The following is a 23,347-nucleotide window of genomic DNA, read 5'->3' as shown; positions in this document are numbered from 1 at the left end:
GAAGTGAACATTAAACTACAACAGTGCTTTATAATCCCCAAGATAAATAAATACATAATTTGAGATGCCAAGCAGTCCATCGGATTTCAGAAAATATTACAGACCTGTACTAATAGTTTCTATTGTAAAATAATTCTCCTTTTTATTCTGGGAATCTTTTCTAATTTAGAGATAGAAATATATTAGCACGATCTTCTTGGTGTTGAGCAGCGTATTATGTGACTCCTAAACTGTTCAGTTGTGGTTTCTGGAGTATTCACAGCTAAGAAAGTATCATGAATCAAAATATAAAAAGGGCTATGTGACGATTCCTCTGACTCAGGTGATGGTGAGGGCCATTGAGAAAGAATGCTTGGCTATTAAATGGGCCCTGGAGGCTTTTCAAAATTACCGTTTGGGTTGGTCCTTTGTTCTCCTAACTGACCATGCATCCTTGATTTTGCTGGTGCAGCAGAAACACACCAACTCTTTGTGCGTTTGTTTTGGCACTGCAACCTGTTTAATTTCTAGTCTGACATCATCTTTGGAGCCAATCTGCTGACGATTCATTGTCCAATCGGCAATGCCAGGTTGGGAGGTACTGTAACAATTTCTCTCTGCCAGGCGATAGTGAGGACGCCATGGCCACTACAGAGAGAACAACTAGCATTCTAGTCAGAGAATCCGCCCCCTTCAGCCCTACTGCAACCTCATTGGCTGATACAGCGAGTTAAAGAGGAAGGAGAATATAGGAAGAAATCAATGCCATCGGAGCTGCAAATGTCTGAGGACATTGAACAGGTAGGCTGGAGGGAAGAATCACTGTGCCTCTAAGTGGATGTCAAGCACCTGGGGTAAGGCGAGACGGACGAGGCAGCCGTGACCCCATCAAAGAGTCACGGTTTCAGGCAAGTGACCCGGAAGGCAGTGAGCGCTTTGTATTTGTGGCTCAAAGCAAGCGCACACCTGGTGGGTTTGTAGTGGAATTCCTGCCTTTGCACTGAAGCATCTCCCTAAAGGCATGGCAAGAGAATCCTTCATTCGCGGCCTTTCTCACTCTTACGCTTTTTGGGTTTGTATGCTTCATAGCTCTCTCAAAAAGTGGAGGGGGAGGCGTTAATGGCTTGATTTGTAAAGAGGAGATTGCATGAGGGTCACATGTCTAGGAAACCGGAATGTGATGAATTAACATTTCTTTCTCCACTGATAGTGGATCTTATTACAAGTCAGAGATCTTCTTTCATTAATATCTACTAGAAAGACACAAAGGTGATAAAAAGGTGACAGGCTCTATGATCCTAATTGATTTGTTAAATTCCCCGAGGGTGATGACTAACCATTGAGGGAATACCAGAGAAGGGAGATATATATATATATATATATATATCGGGGTGGGGGGGGGGGGGGGGGAGAGGCTACCAGAGAAGCAGACCTGTCAGACTGGAAGGGGCTACTGGGCTGCCTACCTTATGTTATTAAAGCAATAAATAACAGCACATCTCAAACAATCTGTGTTGGTGTGTGTCGCTACTCCTGTAACGGTGGTGTCAGAAGTGGGATTCCACATTACCCAACAAGATGAGGCCATGGCCCAACTGTCAACGATAGATGACATGGTCAAGCAACCATTGGAGGGGCAGCAACACTTGCAACTAGTGGTGGAGGGACAGGCAATGGCTGCCCAAAAGGGCCATTAAAACCTACAAGAGGCTCTCCAATCACAGACCAAAGCTATGGCTAACAAACATGTAGTACAGGACAAAGCAATACAAAGGCTGACCAACACGATTGCCAGTATCAAGATCCACCCCAATGTCCCTAGTTTCGTATTGCAGAAATATGAAGCCGGTGAAGATCCCAGTTTCTTCTTTGCAAACTTTGAGAGAATTGCCACCAGAGCTGCTGGGGCCAATATGTTGCACCACTATTGTCTTGGGAACTGCAAACAGATTACCAGTCAGCAAATCCCACTGGCACAACACCATATCGGGACATCAAAAGAATCATCTTGGATAGGCTAGGATATAATAGCAAGTACTATCATATGAAGTTCTGGAAAGGGAAATGGAATTCCCAGGACAATCCCCAAACCCCGTTTTACCGGGTCCGAAGCCATGGGAACTGCTGGCTAAACCTGTAACCTCCACAATGGAGGAGGTCTTAGAGAAGACCTTCTTGGAACAATTCCTTGATGCCCTCCCTGACCCTACTCAAGTGTAGATAAGGCAATGTCCTAACATTACGGTTGCTCACATTATTGATCTGGCTTGTGCCTTCCACTTGGTTCCCAACTTCAAGGTAAGTCAACATCAAACTCCAACACCCATCTCTCATAGCTGGAAGTTTTCAGCCAGTCCTCCACCAGAAAATAAATACCAACCACAACCTTCAAACAGGGAAGTAGGACATGGGCCCCAATGTTATCAGTGTGCAGAATGGGGCCACAAAGCTTGGAACTGTTCCCAGAAGACCTCACAACCAGAACCCATGGAGGTGGGATAGATATCGGGGTGAGTCTTTTGGGCTGGGGGCAGCCCAGACAGATATAAAATTATAATCAAGTTAAATAAACTGCCTTAAGAAATCCTGATTGAGTCTGGCTGCCGTCACTCTGTGGTCAACCGAGAAAGAGTAGAGGCCCATCCGTGTAACCGGGGGAAACAGTGGTTATAACCTGTGTCCACGGAGACAGTAAACCATACCCTGTAGCTACCATTGACTTAGACTGGAGGGGCAAGAGAAACAAGAATGGGTGGGGGCAATACTACTGTTAGTCAAAGAGATGATTTTGGGGACTGACTATACTGAATTTCTCCTCCTTCTGACCACAGCCATAACACAGCAAAGCAATCAACCTTAGCTAAAGGAGGCTCCATTTATATCCGAGGAGTTGACTGGTGGTAGGTACAAAACAAAACTGTCACACAGTGAAAAGTGCAATCAAAACAGATAGTTTAAACAGAATGACACATCTAACATGCTTTCCATCTCTTCCTCTACAGCTGTGGAGTGGAGTGCTCAATGTAGCTTCAGAGCAGCTCAGAAAGATGACCTCAACCTAGAACATGCATTTGCCCAAACAGGGTCAGAAGAAGGTGACCAGGCAGGGCCCTACTTCTGTCTATCTAAAGGCTTGTTGTACCGGAGGATAAGGAAGGGTGATGACACCGTTTCACAATTAGAAGTTCCTCCTACCTTTCGAGAACGGGACATGCAGATGAGGGACATTAAGGGAGGGAGAAGACGGAGGAATATCTCCTGAGACAGTTGTATTGACCTGCGGTCTTTACGGACATTAGACGTTTCTGTGCGGCTTGCGAGAGATGCCATAGGGTTCAGGGGTGTGGAATTTATTAAAATATCTACTTGTCCAGGGGACAAGTTGCTTCTCAAATCTACTTGTCCTGTAAAAAGATCTACTTGTCCCTTTGGTGCCATGTAGTGTGGCGACAAATTATGGCAGCAATCTCATTATGGAAGAGCTCTGATAATAGCCTCTCTGATTATGCCAGAGCTACTACCATAGTAGGACTTGAATACTTGCAGTTTCAATCCCTACTGTAGCAATTTCCTTATTTTGCCACCTTTCTGCAGATCTGCATACTGGGGCTGGAGGACGCAGTAAGCAATAGTTCCAGGGCTGGAATGCCTTTGAGTCTGCAAACCTACTAACCTGCATGTTTTAAAGATTTTCACCAGCTTCTCTCTAATATTTTCCCATAATAAGAAAGGTTGGACATTTACTCCTGACAATGGCAGAATTAGAACGTCTTCCAGGGTTGGGAAGAAAGTGGCTGGAGGGAAAATGAACTTGCAAATGCTCAATAGATTTTCACATGAGCAAATCTACACATCGTATTTACCCATGCTAAAATACAGTTCACAAATATTTTATAGGGGTACGACATATACCATGGGTGCACTTTTGTGACTTTAAGAATTTGGGGCCACATGTAGGTAGGTTCAGATTTGCGACCCGCAAATTGCGAGTCAGAGCGACTTGCAATTTCGCAAATCCGAATGTAGGATGGTGTCCCTGACACCATCTGTGATTCGCAAGGGCTTCGCAAATGCCCACCTCATGAATAATCATGAGGTGGGTCGCAATTTGCGACCCCCCCCTTGCGAATGGCGGCCCTCACAGGGATGGTGGCCTGCTGGAGACAGCAGACCACCATGTCTGTGACTGCTTTTCAATAAAGCAGTTTTTTTTTTTTTTTTGTAATGCAGCCCGTTTTCCTTAAAGGAAAACAAGATGCATTACAAAAACGAAAAATGAAACGTTTTAGTTTCATTTTTTCAGAGCAGGCAGTGGTCCACAGGACCACTGCCTGCTCTGAAAAAATGTTTACAGTGACATTCACAATGGGGAAGCGGTCCCATGGGGACCCCTTCCCTTTTGCGAAAGTGTTAGCACCCATTTGAAATGGGTGCAAACTGCGATTGGTTTGCGCCCTCGTTCGCGGTCACAAAACAATCCTACATTGCACTGCGAGTCGCAATTAGGAAGGGAACACCCGATTGCGAGTCGCAAACCAGTTTTGCGATTCGGTAACCAGGTTACCGAATCGCAAAACTGGGTTTGTGCATCTCAATGTGCTTTTTGCACATCGCAAACAGCGAAAGTCGCTGTTTGCGACATGCAAAAAGCTACCTACATGTGGGTCTTGGTCCCTAATTAGGTCTGGTGTTAACAAAGACATTTTGTTTTTATTAAACTTCTATTTCTCTCTCTTTCGGCTGGCTTTACTGTGAGTGATCGCATTCTGCTCTTCCACAAGGAACATATTGGCACACAAAGTAGTTTTGTTCAGTGTCAGGAACTACAGTGGCAATCAGTGACGTAACGAAACTGGAGTGTGCCCCTTTGCAAAGAACATGGAGGAGACCCCTCTCCAGACTCACTCAGGGCAGGTGCTGTGCTGAAGGGGCCCCCTGGAGGGCGGCTGCGGGGCCTTTGTTATGCCACTGGTGGCAACGTGTGCCCTTAGAGTTCAAAAACTTTTTGGGTGGTTTTTGCCAGTGTTTGTTACAATGTTGAGGGCCTGGTAGCTCCCACAACAATAAAGTGTTACAAAAGCCATGTCAAAACAAGACACGCATTGATGAAACTAAAAGACTTATAAAAATAAGTTGGATCAGTTGGCTTTGTCAGTGTTTGTTTATTTTTATGCTTCCCATAATCGTGTTGAAAATGGTTACACTGATTTTCCATTAGAAATATTTTTGGGAAATACTAGCATGCAGCAACACATTTTACTAAATGACACTTCATTTGCATCTAATCAGAGAGCATTCTGGGAGCATTATATTTAGCCTCATAGCCTAAACTTTTCAAATATGTGTATACACTTTTTTTTTTTTTTTTACTGGAACCAACGTCAGTAGTGAAGTGTGACCTTAAAACATTTATTTACAGCACTCACCCTAATAATGAAGACTTTCAAATAATGAACCATAAATACAAGTTCGAACAGCATTATCTTTTGGAAACACATTACCTCAACTGCAGAGAGTTCCACTCTTTGTAAACAGGCAGCCAAAGGGTTTGTGCTGCAGAGGGTTGGGCCTACTTGTCCCAAGGACAAAGTAAACATAAAAACTTGTTGCCCTTGACCCCAAACAAGATGTCCATAGGAATTCCACATCCCTGGGGTTAACCCACCAGGTCTCTAAAGCCCCATTACAGTCCCTGTCCATTGTTGACATCCCCTTTCCTCAAGTAGGGATGGATTTGGTAGAGTCCTTGGTAGCTTTGGTTTGTGGTTACTAGTGTATACTTGCAGTGGTTTACTACGCCACAAGATATTGGGAAGCTATTCTCTTAACCAGCATGACTACCAATGCTGTTGCCCAGGCCATTATCTGGGTTTTTAGACTGCCCAGTTTTCCAAGGGAGATCCTTATAGATCAACGAACTCCATTTATGTCTTGCTTATTGGCTCAAATATGCAAGGTGTTGGGAGTTAATGTAATCCGCACCTCAGTCTACCACCCACAGACGGACCGTACAACCAAGACCATCTTGAAGAAATTGGTGTCTGCTTCTGGTAGGGACCTGGACAAACAGCCTCCTCTAGTCCTGTTTGAAAATATGGCCCATACCCAATCGTCCAATGGTAATAGTCCCTTCAAGGAGGATTTTGGAACAAAACGCAGGACCCTATTAGATATGGCAGCTGGGTGGTAGGAAGAAGGATCTTTTAGAATACGTAGTTAATCTGGAAAAGAAGATAACCATTCTATGGGAGGACATACATTGACATATGGAAACAATGTAGGAGAAACAAAAGACATGTTATGACCGGACTGCTACACTCAGAGAAGTATATATAGGTGTCAAAGTCCTGGTCCTTCTTCTCTCTTCAGACAACAAATTGTTGGCCATATAGCAGGGGCCTTATGCGCTGACTGCCCAAGTTACCCTTGTGACATAAAGAATGGCTGTTCCCCATAGAGGAAGACTTGGACAGATTTATCATATTAACCAGCTCAAAAAAATAGGTAGAAGATGAAGACTCTGTAGCTAATGCTCAACCCGCCCTTCTTGTGACAAACTCCCAATCCCTAGAGAGATATCCTTTCTGACCCCGGGGGATACGAGAACAGTTTCGGATGGGTCCTGAACTTACCGCTCCCCAGTGACAGCAACTCTTAGAATTGGTGGGAGAATTTAAGGACATGTTCTCAAAGAAGTCAGGTAGGACTCATATGGTGCAACATTATATAGTGACTGAGGGTGGGAGGGCCAAATGACTACACCCTTATCAAATACCAGAGGCCAGGAGAAAAGCAGTGGAACACGAAGAAGAAGAGAAGTTGCAGGGAGGCATTATTGAACCATCTCATAGCAACTGGTCTTTCCTGATGGTCCTAGTCCCTAAACCCAATGGGTCCATCAGATTCTGCATATACTTAAGAGAGTTGAACTGAGTGTCCAAGTTCAACACCTATCTGATGCCCAGAGTGGATGAAATTATTGAAAACCTAGGCTAGGCACACTATCTTACTACGTTGGATATGACAAAAGAATACTGGCAGATACCTCTCACAGCAAAAGTCAGAGACAAAAACTGTTTTTTCCACCCCTTTGTGATTGTTCCAATTTAGGGTCCACCCTTTGGCCTACATGGGGTTCCTGCCACATTTCAACGCTTGATGGATCAAATTCTGCAAGCACACAGGGTTACGCCTCAGCACACATGTATGACATTGTTGTATATAGTCAGACCTGGGAACAACATTTTCACCACTTAAACGTAGTTTAATGGCCTGAGAAAGGCCAGCTTGACGGCTAACCCCGAGCAATGCACCCTTGCTACCAGCTGTGTTCAGTATATGGAATATCATATACAAAAAAGGCAGGACCAGACCTCAGGTGGATCAAGTGAGAGCAATCAAAGATTTACCCCGACCTATTGACAAAAGGGGACCCCTGCCTTTCTGGGTTTAGTGGGCTATTGCCGCCGTTTCATCCAGCACTTTTCAGAAGTAACAGATCTACTGACAAAATCCCAACCCAACCACCTCAGTAATTGGTCTTCCTGTCATTCCTATGACCAGCTTAAAAACATTCTATATGGTGAGCCTGTTTCGGTATGTCCGTAGTCTCACTACCCGACCATTGAGAAGGAATGCCTGGCTTTTAAATGGGCCCTGGAGGCCTTTCAATATTACCTGTTGGGTCGGTCCTTTGTTCTCCTAACTGAACATGCATCCTTGATTTGGCTGGTGAGGCACAAAGACACCAACTCCTGTGTGTTACATTGGTTTTTGGCACTGCAACCCTTTTAGTTTCAAGTCTGACATCATCCTTGGAGCCTGCAAGACAATGCAGATTTTCTGTACCGTTCTGCTGATGATTCATGGCCCAATCAGCCAAGTCTGGTTGGGAGGTTCTGTGAAAATTTCTTTGCGTCAGGCGATGGCGGAGACCTAGTGGGCACTACAAAGGGAACAACTAGCATTCTAGTTGTGCGAGATCTGCCTCCTTCTACCCTACAACAACCTCTTAGGCTGATACAGAGAATAAAGGAGGAAGGAAAATATGGGAAAAAAATCAACTCCGTCGGTGCTGCGAACATCTGAGGACATGGGCAGCTAGAGAATGCCATGGGATAGATTCTGGCCAGCCTGGAGAGACGTGCCGGACTACTCAGAGGGTCAGAAGGCCAGAGGGACGAACTGCTGTGCCTTGCTATGGATGTCAAGCACCCGAGAAAGGGCAAGTGGGGTGAGACAGCCATGACTCCGTCAGAGAGTCACAGCTTCAGGCAAGTGGCCTGGAAGGGCGCAAGGGCTGTGTATTTGTGGCTCATAGCACACGCTATGGGTTGATGGGGTTGTAGTGGTATTCCTGTCTTTGCACTGCTGCATCTCCCTGAAGGCATGATGAATGAACCATTCTTTTGGGGTCTTTCTCACTTGTACCTTTGTTGGGTTTGCATGCTTTATAGCTCTCTCAAAAATTTGTGGGGGAGGCATTTCTGGTTGATTCATCAAGAGAAGATTGCATGTGTCTGGCAAACCAGAATGTGATGAATTAACATTCCTTCTTTCACTGACAGAGGGTCTTATTACGAGACAGAGATCTCCTTTCATTAATAGCTACTAGCAACACACAAATGTGATAAAATGGTGATGGGTTCTATGATCCTAATAGGATGGAGATTTAGGGGGTCATTTTGACCCGGGCCGTCTTTTGCCCGACAGGGTAAATGTGGCAGTCCCACCACCAACAGGCTGGCGGTGCAGACCACCACATTATGAGTGTGGCCTACATCTCCACTCATACCACCATGGTGGTCAGAACCACCGGACCGGAGATGATATTAGGAGCCGGCTTTCCACCATAGTTTCCGCGGCGGTAGCACTGCCACGAAAACCATGGCAGAAAGGCTACCGGTGACAGGGAATTTCTTCCGAGTCACCGGTAGACGGCTCCCTCACCCTCCCAGGAAGCACTAGACCCCCCATTCCCTATTCTTCCACAGCGCCCCCTCCCTTCGCACCCCCCTTCAGCCACAGCACCCCCTCCCCGCATACATGCACATAGACACCCACACGTGCCACACATACGCCCATTCACCTACATTTACATACACGCATCCACTCACATGCATCCATACACCCATTCACAACAACATTCGTACACACATTCAAGCATGCATCCATACACGCATTCACAAAAACATTCAAACATGCATTCAAGCACGCATCCATACATGCATTCACAACAACATTCATACATGCATTCAAGCACGCATACACACTTATATGCAGACACGCACTCACTTCAACATTCAGACACGTATACAACCACGCATACACACATTCATGCACAACGACCCCACTCCCCCCTGTGTTGGACGATCGCCTTACCTGATCCGGGGAGAAGATCGTCTGGTAGGGAAGGGGCACTTCCACCGCCGCCAGCGCCCCGCCAGCAGGACACCACCAGGCCCTATTATGGCCTATAAAATGACGGGCAGTGTCCTACTGGCGGGGCGTGGGCGGCGGTGGAACCGGCAGAGCGCCTCCACCCGCCAGCTCGACTACTGCTGGATTTACACCCAAAGTGTGGCAGAAATCCGGCAGTACCCGTAATATACTGGTGGTCTCCTGGCATCCGCGGATTGGAAGACCGCAAAAGTTGTAACGAGGGCCTTAAAGCCTCATTTGTTTATTTTCCCGAGGGTGATGACTGACCATTGAGGGACTACCAGACAAGGCCCAGAGAGAGAGAGCGAGAGAGACCACCACAGAAGCAGACCTGTCACTGCGGAAGGGGTTTGCTGGGCTGCCTACCTTGTGTTATTAAACCAATAAATCACATACATCTCAAGCAATCTGGTCTGGGCACGTGTCTCTAGTCCTGTAACAGACTAAGTGCAGGTCCATCACAAGGAGGAGCTTGAGGTGACCATATTTCCCAGGCCTGCATTTGTCAGGGCCCCTGTTCATCCTCCAAAATGTATCTACATTTCAAAGAAAGCCTGCTGCGTTTATTAACGCAGAGGAAGCTAAACCAGCACAGGCATGCACCAGATTGCAGTAGATGTGGGTGGCATTGGCTTTTTCTTTCATGGGAAAATCAATCTATCTATCTATCTATCTATCTATCTATCTATCTATCTATCTATCTATCTATCTATCTATCGAGCTATCTATCTATATGTCTATCTATCTGTTTATCTGTCTTTCTATCTATCTGTCTATCTATCTATCTATCCATCTATCTCAAAAGAACAAGTTACTTACCTTCAGTAACTCATTATTTGGTAAAGACTCTATCTAGCTACAGATTTCTTACCTTAGACCTTCCTGGCGTCAGCCTGGAATCCAGAATTTTTTGCTGAGCTTCTTTGTAGGAAAATGCCACTGTTGGCATGGTCACCCCCCACTTTTTGGCTAGTGTTAATGCCAGCTTTGATTGGAAGTGTGCTGGGACCCTGCTAACCAGGCCCCAGCACCAGTGTTCTTTCCCTAAAAATGTACCATTGTTTCCACAATTGGAACAGCCCTGGCACACAGTTAAGTCACTTGTAAAAGGTACCCCTGGTACGAAGGGCCCCAGTGGCCAGGGAAGGTCCCTAAGGGCTGCAGCATGTATTATGCCACCCTTGGGTCCCCTCAGTCAGTACATGCACGCTGCCTTGCAGCTTGTGTGTGCTAGTGGGGAGAAAAGACAAAGTCGACATGGCACTCCCCTCAGGGTGCCATGCCCCCAAACCACTGCCTGTGGCATAGGTAAGTCATCCCCCTAGCAGGCCTTTCAGCCCTAAGGCAGGGTGCACTATTCCACAGGTGAGGGCATAGCTGCATGAGCACTATGCCCCTACAGTGTCTAAGTCAATTCCTTAGACATTTTAAGTGCAGGGTAGCCATGATGAGTATACGGTCTTGGAGTTTGTCATTACGAACTCCACAGCACCATAATGGCAACACCGAATGCTGGGAAATTTGGTATCAAACTTCTCAGCACAATAAACCCACAATGATGCCAGTGTGGGATTTATTGAAATATGCACAAAGAGGGCATCTTAGAGACGCCCCCTGTATGTTAGCCCAACTGCTAGTGTAAGCTGCCCAGTCTGTGTCAGCCTGCCACTTCCAGAGGAGTTTCTGAACACATGGGGTGAGTGCCTTTGTACACTCTGTGGTCAGAAACAAAGCCTGTCCTGGGTGGAGGTGCTTCACACCTCCCACTGCAGGAACTGTAACACCTAGCGGTGAGCCTCAAAGGATCAAGCCTGGTGTTACAGTGCCCCAGGGCACTCCAGCCAGTGGAGATGCCCGCCCCCTGGATGAACCCCCACTTTTGGAGGCAAATCCAGAGGGATAATGAGAAAAACAAGGAGGAGTCACCCCTTAGCCAGGACCACCCCTAAGGTGTCTAGAGCTGAAGTGAGCCCCCTCCGTGAGAAATTCTCCATCTTGCTTTGGAGGATTAGGACCAATAGGGATAGGAATGTGCCCCCCTCCCCAAAGGGAGTGGGCACAAGGAGGGTGTAGCCACCCTCAGGGACAGTAGCCATTGGCTACTGCCCCCTGACCCTAACACACCCCTAAATTTAGGCGACCCTGAACCCAGCTCACCAGATTCCTGGCGACCTACAAGAAGAAGAAGGATTGCTAAGCTGAAACCGCCGCAGAAAGAAGAAAGACGACAACTGCTTAGGCCCCAGCCTTACTAGCCTGTCTCCTGCTTCAGAGACCCTGCAAAAAGACCAGCGATGCGTCCAGTGAGCCCAGCGACCTCTGACAACTCCAGAGGACTGCCCTGCACCAAAAAGAACCAAGAACTCTTGAGGACAGTGGCTCTGTCCAAAATAAACCTACAACCAAGGTCTCCCATTTCACTCCAGATGCGTGAGCCCTGACCATTGTGCACCCAATGCCCAAGGCCCGTGTCCAGGTGGTCCACCCAGTAAGAAAGGGTCGCCATGCGTTTGGGAGCAAGAGCTCACCCTGGGTTGACCCCTCCAAACCACCACTACGACGCCTGCAGAGGGAATCCCGAGGACCCCCCTGACCAAGAGCTCCAGATGAAGATATCTGACGCCTAAAGAACACACTGCACCCGCAGCCCCCAGGCCTTGGAGAAACTGACTTCAAGTGTAGCATCGACCAGTAGGCAGCCCTCCTCCCTGTCCAGACGGTGGTTTGTCCGAGAAGCCCCCCTGGACCTCATCTGCAGCCTCAGAGTGATCCCCAGGGTCCCCTCATAGGGTTGCATTGAATACCCAAACCCCTGTTTGCACTCTGCACCCGGCTGCCCTAGTGCCGCTGAGGGTGCATGTTTGGGACTCCTCCAGTGCTCTCTTGAACCCCACTGGTCTGCCCTCCGAGACCCGGGTACTGCTGGCTGACCGGATTCCAAGTACCCCCTATCTCCATTTTACTCTTTGACCTCTGCACCCGACCGGCCCGTGTTGCTGGTGTTGGGAGTTAACTTGAACCCCCAGTGACGGACTACCTAAACCCCGGAGATAAGAACTGTAAGTTGAGTACTTACCTGTAAAACTGAACTATCTTTTCTTCCCCCAGGAACTGTTGAAAATTGCCGTGTCCACTTTTAAAATAGCTTTTTGCCATTGTATATTGTATACATTGTCGATTCCATTCAAAGTCCTGATCATATAGATGCAAAGTACCTTTCATTTTATGTACTTACCTGCAAACTGAATCGTGTGGTTCTAGAAATAAATTAACAAAACATATTTTTTCTATATAAAATCCTATTAGTCTGGAGTTAAGTCATTGAGTGTGTGTTTCTTCTAATGCTTGAGTGTGTACAACAAATGCTTAATACTACCCTCTGATAAGCCTAACTGCTCGACCACACTACCAAAAATAGAGCATTAGTATTATCTATTTCAGCCTCTGTGGAACCCCTGGACTCTGTGCACACTATGGCCCTCATTCTAACCCCGGCGGTCTTAGACCGCCGGGGCCAGGGTCGGCGGGAGCACCGCCGACAGACCGGCGGTGCCCCTCAGGGCATTCTGACCGCGGCGGTTTGGCCGCGGTCAGAAAGGGTAAACCGGCGGTCTCCCGCCGGTTTACCGCTGCCCTGGGAATCCCCCATGGCGGCGCAGCTTGCTGCGCCGCCATGGGGGATTCTGACCCCCCCTACCGCCATCCTGTTCCTGGCGGTTCGCCCGCCAGGAACAGGATGGCGGTAGGGGGTGCCGCGGGGCCCCTGGGGGCCCCTGCCATGCCCAAGCCAATGGCATGGGCACGGCAGGGGCCCCCGTAAGAGGGCCCCACAAAGTATTTCAGTGTCTGCCTAGCAGACACTGAAATACGCGACGGGTGCAACTGCACCCGTCGCACCTTCCCACTCCGCCGGCTCAATTCTGAGCCGGCATCTTAGTGGGAAGGTTGATTTGCCCTGGGCTGGCGGGTGGCCTTTTGGCGGCCGCCCGCCAGCCCAGGGCAAATCCCAAAATACCCTCAGCGGTCTTTCGACCGCGGAGCGGTATTTTGGTGGGGGAACTTCGGCGGGCGGCCTCCGCCGCCCGCCGAAGTTAGAATCACCCCCTATATCTCATTATGATATAGTATATACAGAGCCAGCTTCCTACATATAGTCACTGAAAAAACAAAGGTTAACACAATGTTAATCTTAGCTGAATATGTCAGTTTCAACATTAACCTGTTCAATGCGTCGGACAATAGGGAGCCGTTCAACTCCAAAGTGCTCGTGTGTGTCGGACAGCTCCCAGCTGTCTGCGCACATGGCACTTGAAATCCCTCTGGCCTGGGCACCAGAAGCATTTATTTTATAAAGAAACAGCCTGGGGACCTGGGAGACATGCTGTTATTTTTGTTTTCATTGAAATGTCGATCAGAACGTGCAGCGCACTGACGTCATTTCAATGAAAACGAAAGTGAATTGAGCTGATCGGCTCATTTCACTTTCACTATCTTGGTGCTTAGGGGGCTATCTCAGCCCCGAGCATCAAAGCAAATGAGAGGTATCGGGAGAATCGCCCCTTTCCAATGGTACTCTTCCCTTCTGGATTCCTCCTTCGGGGAATCACCGCAGGAGGGTGATCTCCATGCAGAAATCCACCACTAGACACCAGGGAGGGGGAGTGGCCCGTTGGACAAGGGCTTTTGCTACCCCCAAAAACAACAAGTGATGGACGGAATGGTGAACACTGTCAAACACTCACCCCCAGTCACAGATCTGGGTTTAATCCATCGTTTTTTTGCTCACCATGCCACCCCAGTTTGGACCCAGCCATATGCAAATCAGTCTTGACCCTGTTCCTCATGGGAACAGTCCAGCCCGAACTGCCAAGCCAGGTCCTCACTGGACCGGAAACAAGCATCCTGGGACCGGTTTCGGGGTTTCACCCCTCATCAGCCAGGCTAGCTTGAATCCAGTGGCATGGGAAGCACGGGACCCACGTCTGGGCATACCCTTCCCACTTAGGGCGACAAAGCAAAAACAACAAGTGATGGACGGAATGCTGAACACTGTCAAACACTCACCCCCAGTCACAGATCTGGGTTTAATCCATCGTTTTTTTGCTCACCATGCCACCCCAGTTTGGACCCAGCCATATGCAAATCAGTCTTGACCCTGTTCCTCATGGGAACAGTCCAGCCCGAACTGCCAAGCCAGGTCCTCACTGGACCGGAAACAAGCATCCTGGGACCGGTTTCGGGGTTTCACCCCTCATCAGCCAGGCTAGCTTGAATCCAGTGGCATGGGAAGCACGGGACCAAAGCAAAAACAACAAGTGATGGACGGAATGCTGAACACTGTCAAACACTCACCCCCAGTCACAGATCTGGGTTTAATCCATCGTTTTTTTGCTCACCATGCCACCCCAGTTTGGACCCAGCCATATGCAAATCAGTCTTGACCCTGTTCCTCATGGGAACAGTCCAGCCCGAACTGCCAAGCCAGGTCCTCACTGGACCGGAAACAAGCATCCTGGGACCGGTTTCGGGGTTTCACCCCTCATCAGCCAGGCTAGCTTGAATCCAGTGGCATGGGAAGCACGGGACCCACGTCTGGGCATACCCTTCCCACTTAGGGTGACAAAGCAAAAACAACAAGTGATGGACGGAATGCTGAACACTGTCAAACACTCAGAGTGTTTGCATTGTCAGCACTCCGTGGTGAGGTAAAAGCCCCCGATAGGGTAGAAAGCGCTCTTCGCACCAGGGACTACTTTTTTCCCCACCAGGGAGGGGAGAGCTGCCCCTTGGGAAAGGGCTTTTCCTACGCCCAAAATTTTTTAGCCAATTCAGACTACATTGGTATGCCAATGCCCCACCCCCTTATAATACATAGGCACAGTCTTTCCGCCCCACCTTGGGGGAAGATGGGTGTTATTACTCCCAATCTGCCTCCGGGGGGAAGAAAGCCCACGAGACACCAGGGATTGTTTATTTCTTTTAGAAAAGTCTAGGGGTGGGGCTGTCCAAAGTGAGCAAGGCAGAGCCCCCAGTCCACAAGAATGAGTACAATCTTTCTCCCCCAGGGGGGATGGGGTAATTACCACGATCTGCCCCCTATGGGGCAGAAATCCCACTAGACACGCTGCATTTGTGCCTTTCAAATGTAGCCAGTGTATAAGAAAGATGACATTTTGAAAAATACCCCTCCAAATCACACGCTAATACAGCTACGTACAAATTCAGAGATGTAGAAAAAAACACTGCTCCTAAAATCTATATCTTGTGCCCCTTTTAGAAATACATAAGATTCCTTGATTCCTATTTTTCACTCTGTCTATTTCGCCATAAGAATTGGTTTATACTCCATGAAAAGCCATTGTGTAGTGCAGCTCAGTTGTTTGCTCTGGGTAGTTAAGGTTCTTCGAGAACCTATAAACCCTATATATCCCCACAACCAGAAGGGTCCAGCAGATGTAATGTTATATTGCTTTTTTCTATTGGCCATTGTGACAAAAAGTTGCAGATGAAAATGTTGTCATTAATGCCTGATTTCAATATTTCTTCAGTAATTTTACTTGGGAAAACATTTAAAGATCTACACATATGACCCTTTGCTGAATTTGGAATTGTGTCTACAGTTCAGAAATCTTTAGCTTTTCTGGACCACCCATGGTTTTCATACTGGTTTTCACCACAAATTGGAAGTAGGTTGAGAGCACAAAAATGCGGAAAATGGGCTACCTCTTCGAAAAATGCCAAACTGTGGTACAAAATTAGGTTTTTTCATTCAGCTCTGCATGTTCCTAAAAGATGGGAAGATGGTGACTTTAGAACAGCAAAGCATTTGTGGGTGCCATTTTTAGGAAAAAACAGACACTTATCTGGAGCACTGTCCCCATTTAGTTTTAAAAAAAATCTCATACCTTTGCTATGTTTTGCGTATTTTCCAAGTCCTCGCCAGGGGAATCCACAAACCCTGGGTATCTTTAGAATCCTCAGGATGTTTGGAAAAAAGACATAAATGTGGCATGGATAGCTTATGTGGACAAAAAACTATGATGGCTTAAGCGCAAACTACCTCAAATAGCCAAAAAAAGGGTCCAGCACTTAGTGGGTGGCAGGCCTAGCAGCAAAAAGGTTAACGTTTTGAACCAAAAAAAAAGCACAAAAATTCACCAGTTATAGTTAGCAGAGCTAACTATAACCTGTGCCCCGCCATGCACTGCTTATGACCGAACATATTACATCACTCATGACATGTTCTATGACATAATTTATGACATCAGTAATGACATATCTAATGACTATTTATATCTGAACAAAGCCAGCCATATATATTTATATATATTGGAGTAGTGGTAGCCACTCTGTAGTTATAGTTAGGGTTACCAGAGAAGATAGGAATTGCTCTGATTTTTCACCATTAATAACTCTGCACCTATTTGGCTCCACAAAACTTTTTAGACCTATTCCTTGTCTACATTGGCACACTACAGAAAATTTTCTAGTGATTGGTCAAGGGGGAGCAAGGATAACGGGAAGCGTGGGTCCCAAAACGCATTTAGGCAACAATGCATTTTTAGTAGACTTTGTACTCATGTGTACCAGCCAAACGCCCAGTCAGATTTCAATGAAAATTGGCAAGATTACAGATTATGGTGTGCAGATTATCCTTTTGGACACTACAAGTAAGTAAGGTAAGTATTTTTAAAGTTATAAGGCATTTTAACTTAGTGATATCGGTTGCTGCAGTACTTTTGTGATATTTTGTGGTATTTCACTGACATATCACAGTATATAGTGATGACAAGCCATTATGTGATAGGCTAATTACTGCCTTTACAAAAGTTACAAGACAGTCAAGGCTATTTTTAGGTACACCTTAGCTGTGTTCTGCATTTCCCCCTTAGATATATGTAAGTATTAGTTTTGATACTTCCACCTAACTATTACCACTTTATTAAAGTGGTAATATGAAGTATTAAACTTTATTAAAGTGGTAATAGGTAGGGACAAATTCTATATACTTTTTTAAAAAAGTAAGGAGTACAGAGGTACTGCCTCAGGAGCAGTGCAATACTTAAAACATAAACAAAAATATGCTAAACAATTCAAAATACACTCTACTGCACAATATTTTACAAATATAGGGTACTATAGTGAATTTTTGATTATTAACATATTTAAATCTTTTTTTCAAAATAGTCTACGGAGTACCATGGTAATACCTAGAAATCAATGAAGTTCTTTTTTTTCTTTTAAAGAAAGCACACTTCTCCCAAAAATATTGGAAAAATATATAGAAAAATAAAAAGAAATGTCTCTATTATCACTTTCTTTTATAAAGTGGTAATAGATAGGAAACAAATATAAAACCTAATACTTACCTATGTATAAGGCCCAGATCCTGAACACACTGAAAGTGTTCTGAAAACTACATGACTGCTTTTTACGTTTTATTAAGACAGCCATTAGCTAAGGACATAGGCCCACATCATGAGTTTGGCGGGCGGTGTAGAAGGCTGGCCTGGCTTGTAGTGGGTACCAAAGGTACTTACACCTTGTGCCAGGTCCAGTTATCCCTTATTAGTTTAGAAGAGGTATTTCTAGCAGCTTAGACTGATAGAAGGTAGCTATGGCAAAGCAGCTTAGGCTGAACTAGGAGACATGTAAACCTCCTACTATACCACTTGTATCATATGCACAATATCATACGAAAACACAATACAAAGAGTTACTAAAAATAAAGGTAATTTATTTTTATGACAATATGCCAAAAGTATCTCAGTGAGTACCCTCAGTATGAGGATAAGATATATACACAAGTTATATGTACACAAACCAAAATTAGGTAAGTAATAGCAAGAAAAGTAATGCAAACAGTGTAGAATCACAATAGGTTGCAATAGGAGCAGATAGGTACAGGGGCAACACAAACCATATACTCCAAAAGTGGAATGCGAACTACGAATGGACCCCAGACCAATGTGAGCTTGTAGAGGGTCATTGGGACTGTAAGAAAACAGTGAGGGTTAGAAAAATACCCCACCCCAAGACCCTGAAAGATAGGTGTAAAGTGCACCTACTACCCCAGAGAGCACAGAAGTCGTGATAGGGGGATTCTGCAAGAAGAACAAACACCAGCAATGCAACAACAGTGGATTTCCAGACCTGAGTACCTGTAAGACAAGGGGACCAAGTCCAATAGTCACGACAGTGTCGGGAGTGGGCAGGAGCCCAGGAAATGCCAGCTGAAGGTGCAAGGAAGCTGCCACTGGGTGGAAGAAGCTTGGAGTTTTGCAAGAAAGAAGAGGACTAGGGACTTCTCCTTTGGAAGACGGATGTCCCACGTCGCGATGAAGCTTGCAGAGGTGTTCCCACGGAGAAAGACCGCAAACAAGCCTTGCTTGCTGCAAGGGTCACCGTAGAGGTTTTTGGCTGCTGCTGTGGCCCGGGAGGGACCAGGATGTCGCCACTTGGAGGAGGATACAGAGGGGCTACCCAGCAACTCAGGGAGCCCTCACAGAAGCAGGCAGCACCCTCAGAAGTACCCTAACAGGCACTTTGAAGAAGAATGAACCGGAGTCCACACAAATTCACAAAAGGGAGTCCCACGACGCTGGAGGACAACTCAGAAGGTTGTGCGCAGCAGGACGGAGTGCCGGGGCCCCAGGCTTGGCTGTGCACGAAGGAAATCCTGGAAGAGTGCACAGGAGCCGGAGCAGCTGCAAATCACGCAGTACACAGCTTTGCAGTTTAGCGTGGGGAGGCAAGGACTTACCTCCAGAAACGTGGGCTGAAGAGTTACTGGACTGTGGGAGTCACTTGGACAGAGTTGCTGTGTTCCAGGGACCACACTCGTCAGGATGAGAGGGGACCCAGAGGACCAGTGTTGCAGTCTTTTGGTGCCTGCGTTAGCAGGGGGAAGATTCCGTCGACCCACGGGAGATTTCTTCAGAGCTTCTGGTGCAGGGTGAAGGCAGGCTACCCCCAGAGCATGCACCACCTGGAAACAGTTGAGAAAGCCGGCAGGATTAGGCGCTACAGTGTTGCTGGTAGTCATCTTGCTACTTTGTTGCAGTTTTGCAGGCGTCCTGAGCAGTCAGCGGTCGATCCTTTGGTAGAAGGTGATGCAGAGGAACTCTGATGAGCTCTTGCATTCGTTATCTAAAGAATTACCCAAAGCAGAGACCCTAAATAGCCAGAAAAGGAGGTTTGGCTACCAAGGAAGGAGGATTGGCTACCAAGAGAGGTAAGAGCCTATCAGAAGGAGCCTCTGACGTCACCTGCTGGCACTGGCCACTCAGAGCAGTCCAGTGTGCCCCCAACACCTCTGTTTCCAAGATGGCAGAGGTCTGGGACACACTGGAGGAGCTCTGGGCACCTCCCCTGGGAGGTACTGGTCAGGGGAGTGGTCACTCCCCTTTCCTTTGTCCAGTTTTGCGCCAGAGCAGGGCTGGGGGATCCCTGAACCGGTGTAGACTGGCTTATGCAGAGATGGGCACCATCTGTGCCATCAAAGCATTTCCAGAGGCTGGGGGAGGCTACTCCTCTCCAGCCTTCACACCTATTTCCAAAGGGAGAGGGTGTAACACCCTCTCTCAGAGGAAATCCTTTGTTCTGCCTTCCTGGGCCAGGGCTGCCTGGACCCCAGGAGGGCAGAAACCTGTCTGAGGGGTTGGCAGCAGCCGCAGCTGTAGTGGAGACCCCGGAAAGGCAGTTTGGCAGTACCCGGGTACTGAGCTAGAGACCCGGGGGATCATGGAATTGTCCCCCCAATACCAGAATGGTATTGGGGTGACAATTCCATGATCTTAGACATGTTACATGGCCATGTTCGGAGTTACCATTGTGACGCTATACATAGGTAGTGACCTATGTATTGTGCACGCGTGTAATGGTGTCCCTGCACTCACAAAGTCTGGGGAATTTGCCCTGAACGATGTGGGGGCACCTTGGCTAGTGCCAGGGTGCCCACACACTAAGTAACTTTGCACCCAACCTTCACCAGGTGAAGGTTAGACATATAGGTGACTTATAAGTTAGTTAAGAGCAGTGGTAAATGGCTGTGAAATAAAGTGGACGTTATTTGACGCAGGCTGCACTAGCAGGCCTGTGTAAGAATTGTCAGAGCTCTCTCTGGGTGGCAAAAGAAATGCTGCAGCCCATAGGGATCTCCTGGGAGCCCAATACCCTGGGTACCTCAGTACCATATAAAAGGGAATTATATGGGTGTACCAGTATGCCAATGTGAATTGGTAAATTTAGTCACTAGCCTGTTAGTGACAAATTTGGAAAGCAGAGAGAGCATAACCACTGAGGTTCTGGTTAGCAGAGCCTCAGTGAGACAGTTAGGCATCACACAGGGAACACATACAGGGCACATACTTATGAGTACTGGGGCCCTGCCTGGCAGGGTCCCAGTGACACATAGACTAAAACAACATATATACAGTGAAATATGGGGGTAACATGCCAGGCAAGATGGTACTTTCCTTTAGGTGGCCTCATTCGCACGGAAGACCGCCACGCCAGTCTTCCGCCCACCGGCCCTATTATGAGTTCCTCGCCCGCCGGCCTGGCGGGGAACATGGCCATAACATTGATGCCGGCTCATAATTGAGCCGGCGGCAATGTGGCGGTGCGTTGAGTGGAACAGCACCCATTGGCTTTTCACTGCCCGTATTTCGGGCAGTGAAAAGCACAACATGGCTGTCCATAGGGGCCCCTGCACTGCCCATGCCAAGTGCACGGGCAGTGCAAAGGCCCCCAGGGAGCCCCCGGCACCACTTTTCCACCAGTCTTTGCATGGCAGGGCTACCACCATGCAAAGGCTCGCGGAAAGGAGACTTGGAATCCCCAGGGCAGCACTACAAGCAGCGCTGCCCTGGCAGATTGAGACTACTGGCACCGCCAGGCTGCGGGCTGGCAGCAACCTGGTGGTTCTGGGGGTCAGACCATGGCGGCTCTCCAAGGTCATAATAGAGTGGTCGGACCGCCCCTGTTGGCGACGGTCTGAGTGCCACCGCAAATCTGGCGGTCCCTGGAACGCCAGACTCGTAATGAGACCCATTGTTTCTTCTTATCAGCTTGTACCACAGTATACCATGGTACAATATATTACTAAGGGCCTTATTTAAATATTGGTGATGAGTTACTCTGTCACAACAGTGACAGACATCCTGTCATCCGAAATCTAAATCCCAAAGGATGTAATGGGATTTAGATTTTGGCGGATGGGATATTTAGCACTTTTGTGATGCAGTAACTCATCCGCCAAAATCTAAATTAGGCCATAAGTATTTTAACACTTATAACTTTAACAGTACCTACATTATTTACACCTACTACCAAACATTTGCATTTATAGCTCATAATCTGTATTCCTGGCCCATTATTAGATCTACATTCGTTGACAACCTTTCATGCCGTTCTACTCTATGGCACTACACTCATCACCACTAGACTATATACCACTGCACTGTACGCTAATCAACTGTACGCCATTCCACTCTTCTCTAATCCACTGTATGCCACTCCACTGTCTATTATACTCTAAGACACTCCATTCTATGCCACTGCAGTGTACGCTACTACACTGTATGTCCATCCACTATATGCTAATCCACTCTGCTCTAATCCGTTGTACCCAGCTCCACTTTATGACACTGCACTCTATACTACACTATTCCACTCTACGCTTCTTCAGTGTACACCACTGCACTGTATGGTATTCCATTGTATGCAACTCTACTCTACGCCACTCCACTTTACACCGTCTCAGTATATGCCACTCCACTCCATGACACCCCACTGTATGGTACTAAAGTCTACACCACTGCATTCTACCCATTTCAATGTTTGACATTCCAATGTACGCTCCTACAGTCTACGCTATTCCAATGTACAACACTCCACTCTACACTATGTTATTCCAATATAAGCCATTTGACTGTACATCACTCCACTGAATGCCATTACAGTCAAGGCTATTCTACTCTACACCACTCCACTGTACGCTACTTCACTGTATGCCACTCCACGGCACTCCACTACAGACTACTACAGTCCATGCTTTTCTGCTGTATGCCGCTCCTCTCTACACCACTCCAATCTACGGCACTCCACTGTCCGCTACTCCACTGTACACAATAATACACTTTACCGCACCACTGTCAATGACACTGTCCTACACTATACTCTGTCACAGTTCTCCTAACAACACTCGACTGAATGACACTGGACACTACGATTTGAAACACATTTTTATTAAATAATACAAACCATTTAAATTTAATGAAAAATCCGAAGGTAAAAGGTAAGTTATAGTTAGAAAATGTTATTTATTTTTCCTCTACAAACCCAACTTAAAGTATGGAAACTTTAGAAATTCTAAAGTTATAGTTATAACCTAAATTTCTAATTTTTGAATCACCAGTCATAACCTACATTTATAATTTATGCACCACAGTCAATTTACTATACGTTGCGTACCTCCATACACATTGTTATTGCATCATTCACCGAAATTGAAAAACATAAACTGACTCTTTAAAGATTCTTCCCTCTTTGGTTGCATTTATTTTGTCTAAAAAAGGCAATGTTGTAGTAACTGAATTGCAAACCAATATGACCAAACTGACCTCTCCCCATGAATACTTTGCCGGAAGCAGTCCCTGGTTGAAGAGCTTTACGCATGCTTGAGCTCGAACTCCAACATAAATATCATTGAACATCAGCTGGCTCGAAAGCAGACACACTTGGGGAGTTTGAACATCAGCAGAGATGGCAACATAGCTGTAAAAAGTATTACAGAACTTAGAAATGTGTATAAAATACTTGGTGGATCCAAGAGATCAGATTGCTTAAGGTGCTGAATAGGTCTTTCAACACTATTGCATTACATTTAGAGCATGGTACAACACAACACATTTTTTCAACTCTA

General features: G+C 46.8%; 1 protein-coding gene across 1 annotated transcript in view; it reads right to left on the bottom strand.

Moving 5' to 3' along the window:
* DLEC1 (DLEC1 cilia and flagella associated protein) overlaps nt 1-23,347 on the bottom strand; it is a 535,808-nt gene that overhangs the window by 218,580 nt on the left and 293,881 nt on the right. The window contains exon 22 of the mRNA XM_069211058.1: nt 23,046-23,199. Coding sequence (XP_069067159.1) covers nt 23,046-23,199 — 154 coding nt within the window. The remainder of the gene's footprint in view (nt 1-23,045; nt 23,200-23,347) is intronic.

This window comes from Pleurodeles waltl, chromosome 10 (assembly GCF_031143425.1).
Source record: "Pleurodeles waltl isolate 20211129_DDA chromosome 10, aPleWal1.hap1.20221129, whole genome shotgun sequence".
Lineage (NCBI taxonomy): Eukaryota > Metazoa > Chordata > Amphibia > Caudata > Salamandridae > Pleurodeles > Pleurodeles waltl.
This window is presented reverse-complemented; position numbering and strand designations above follow the sequence as displayed.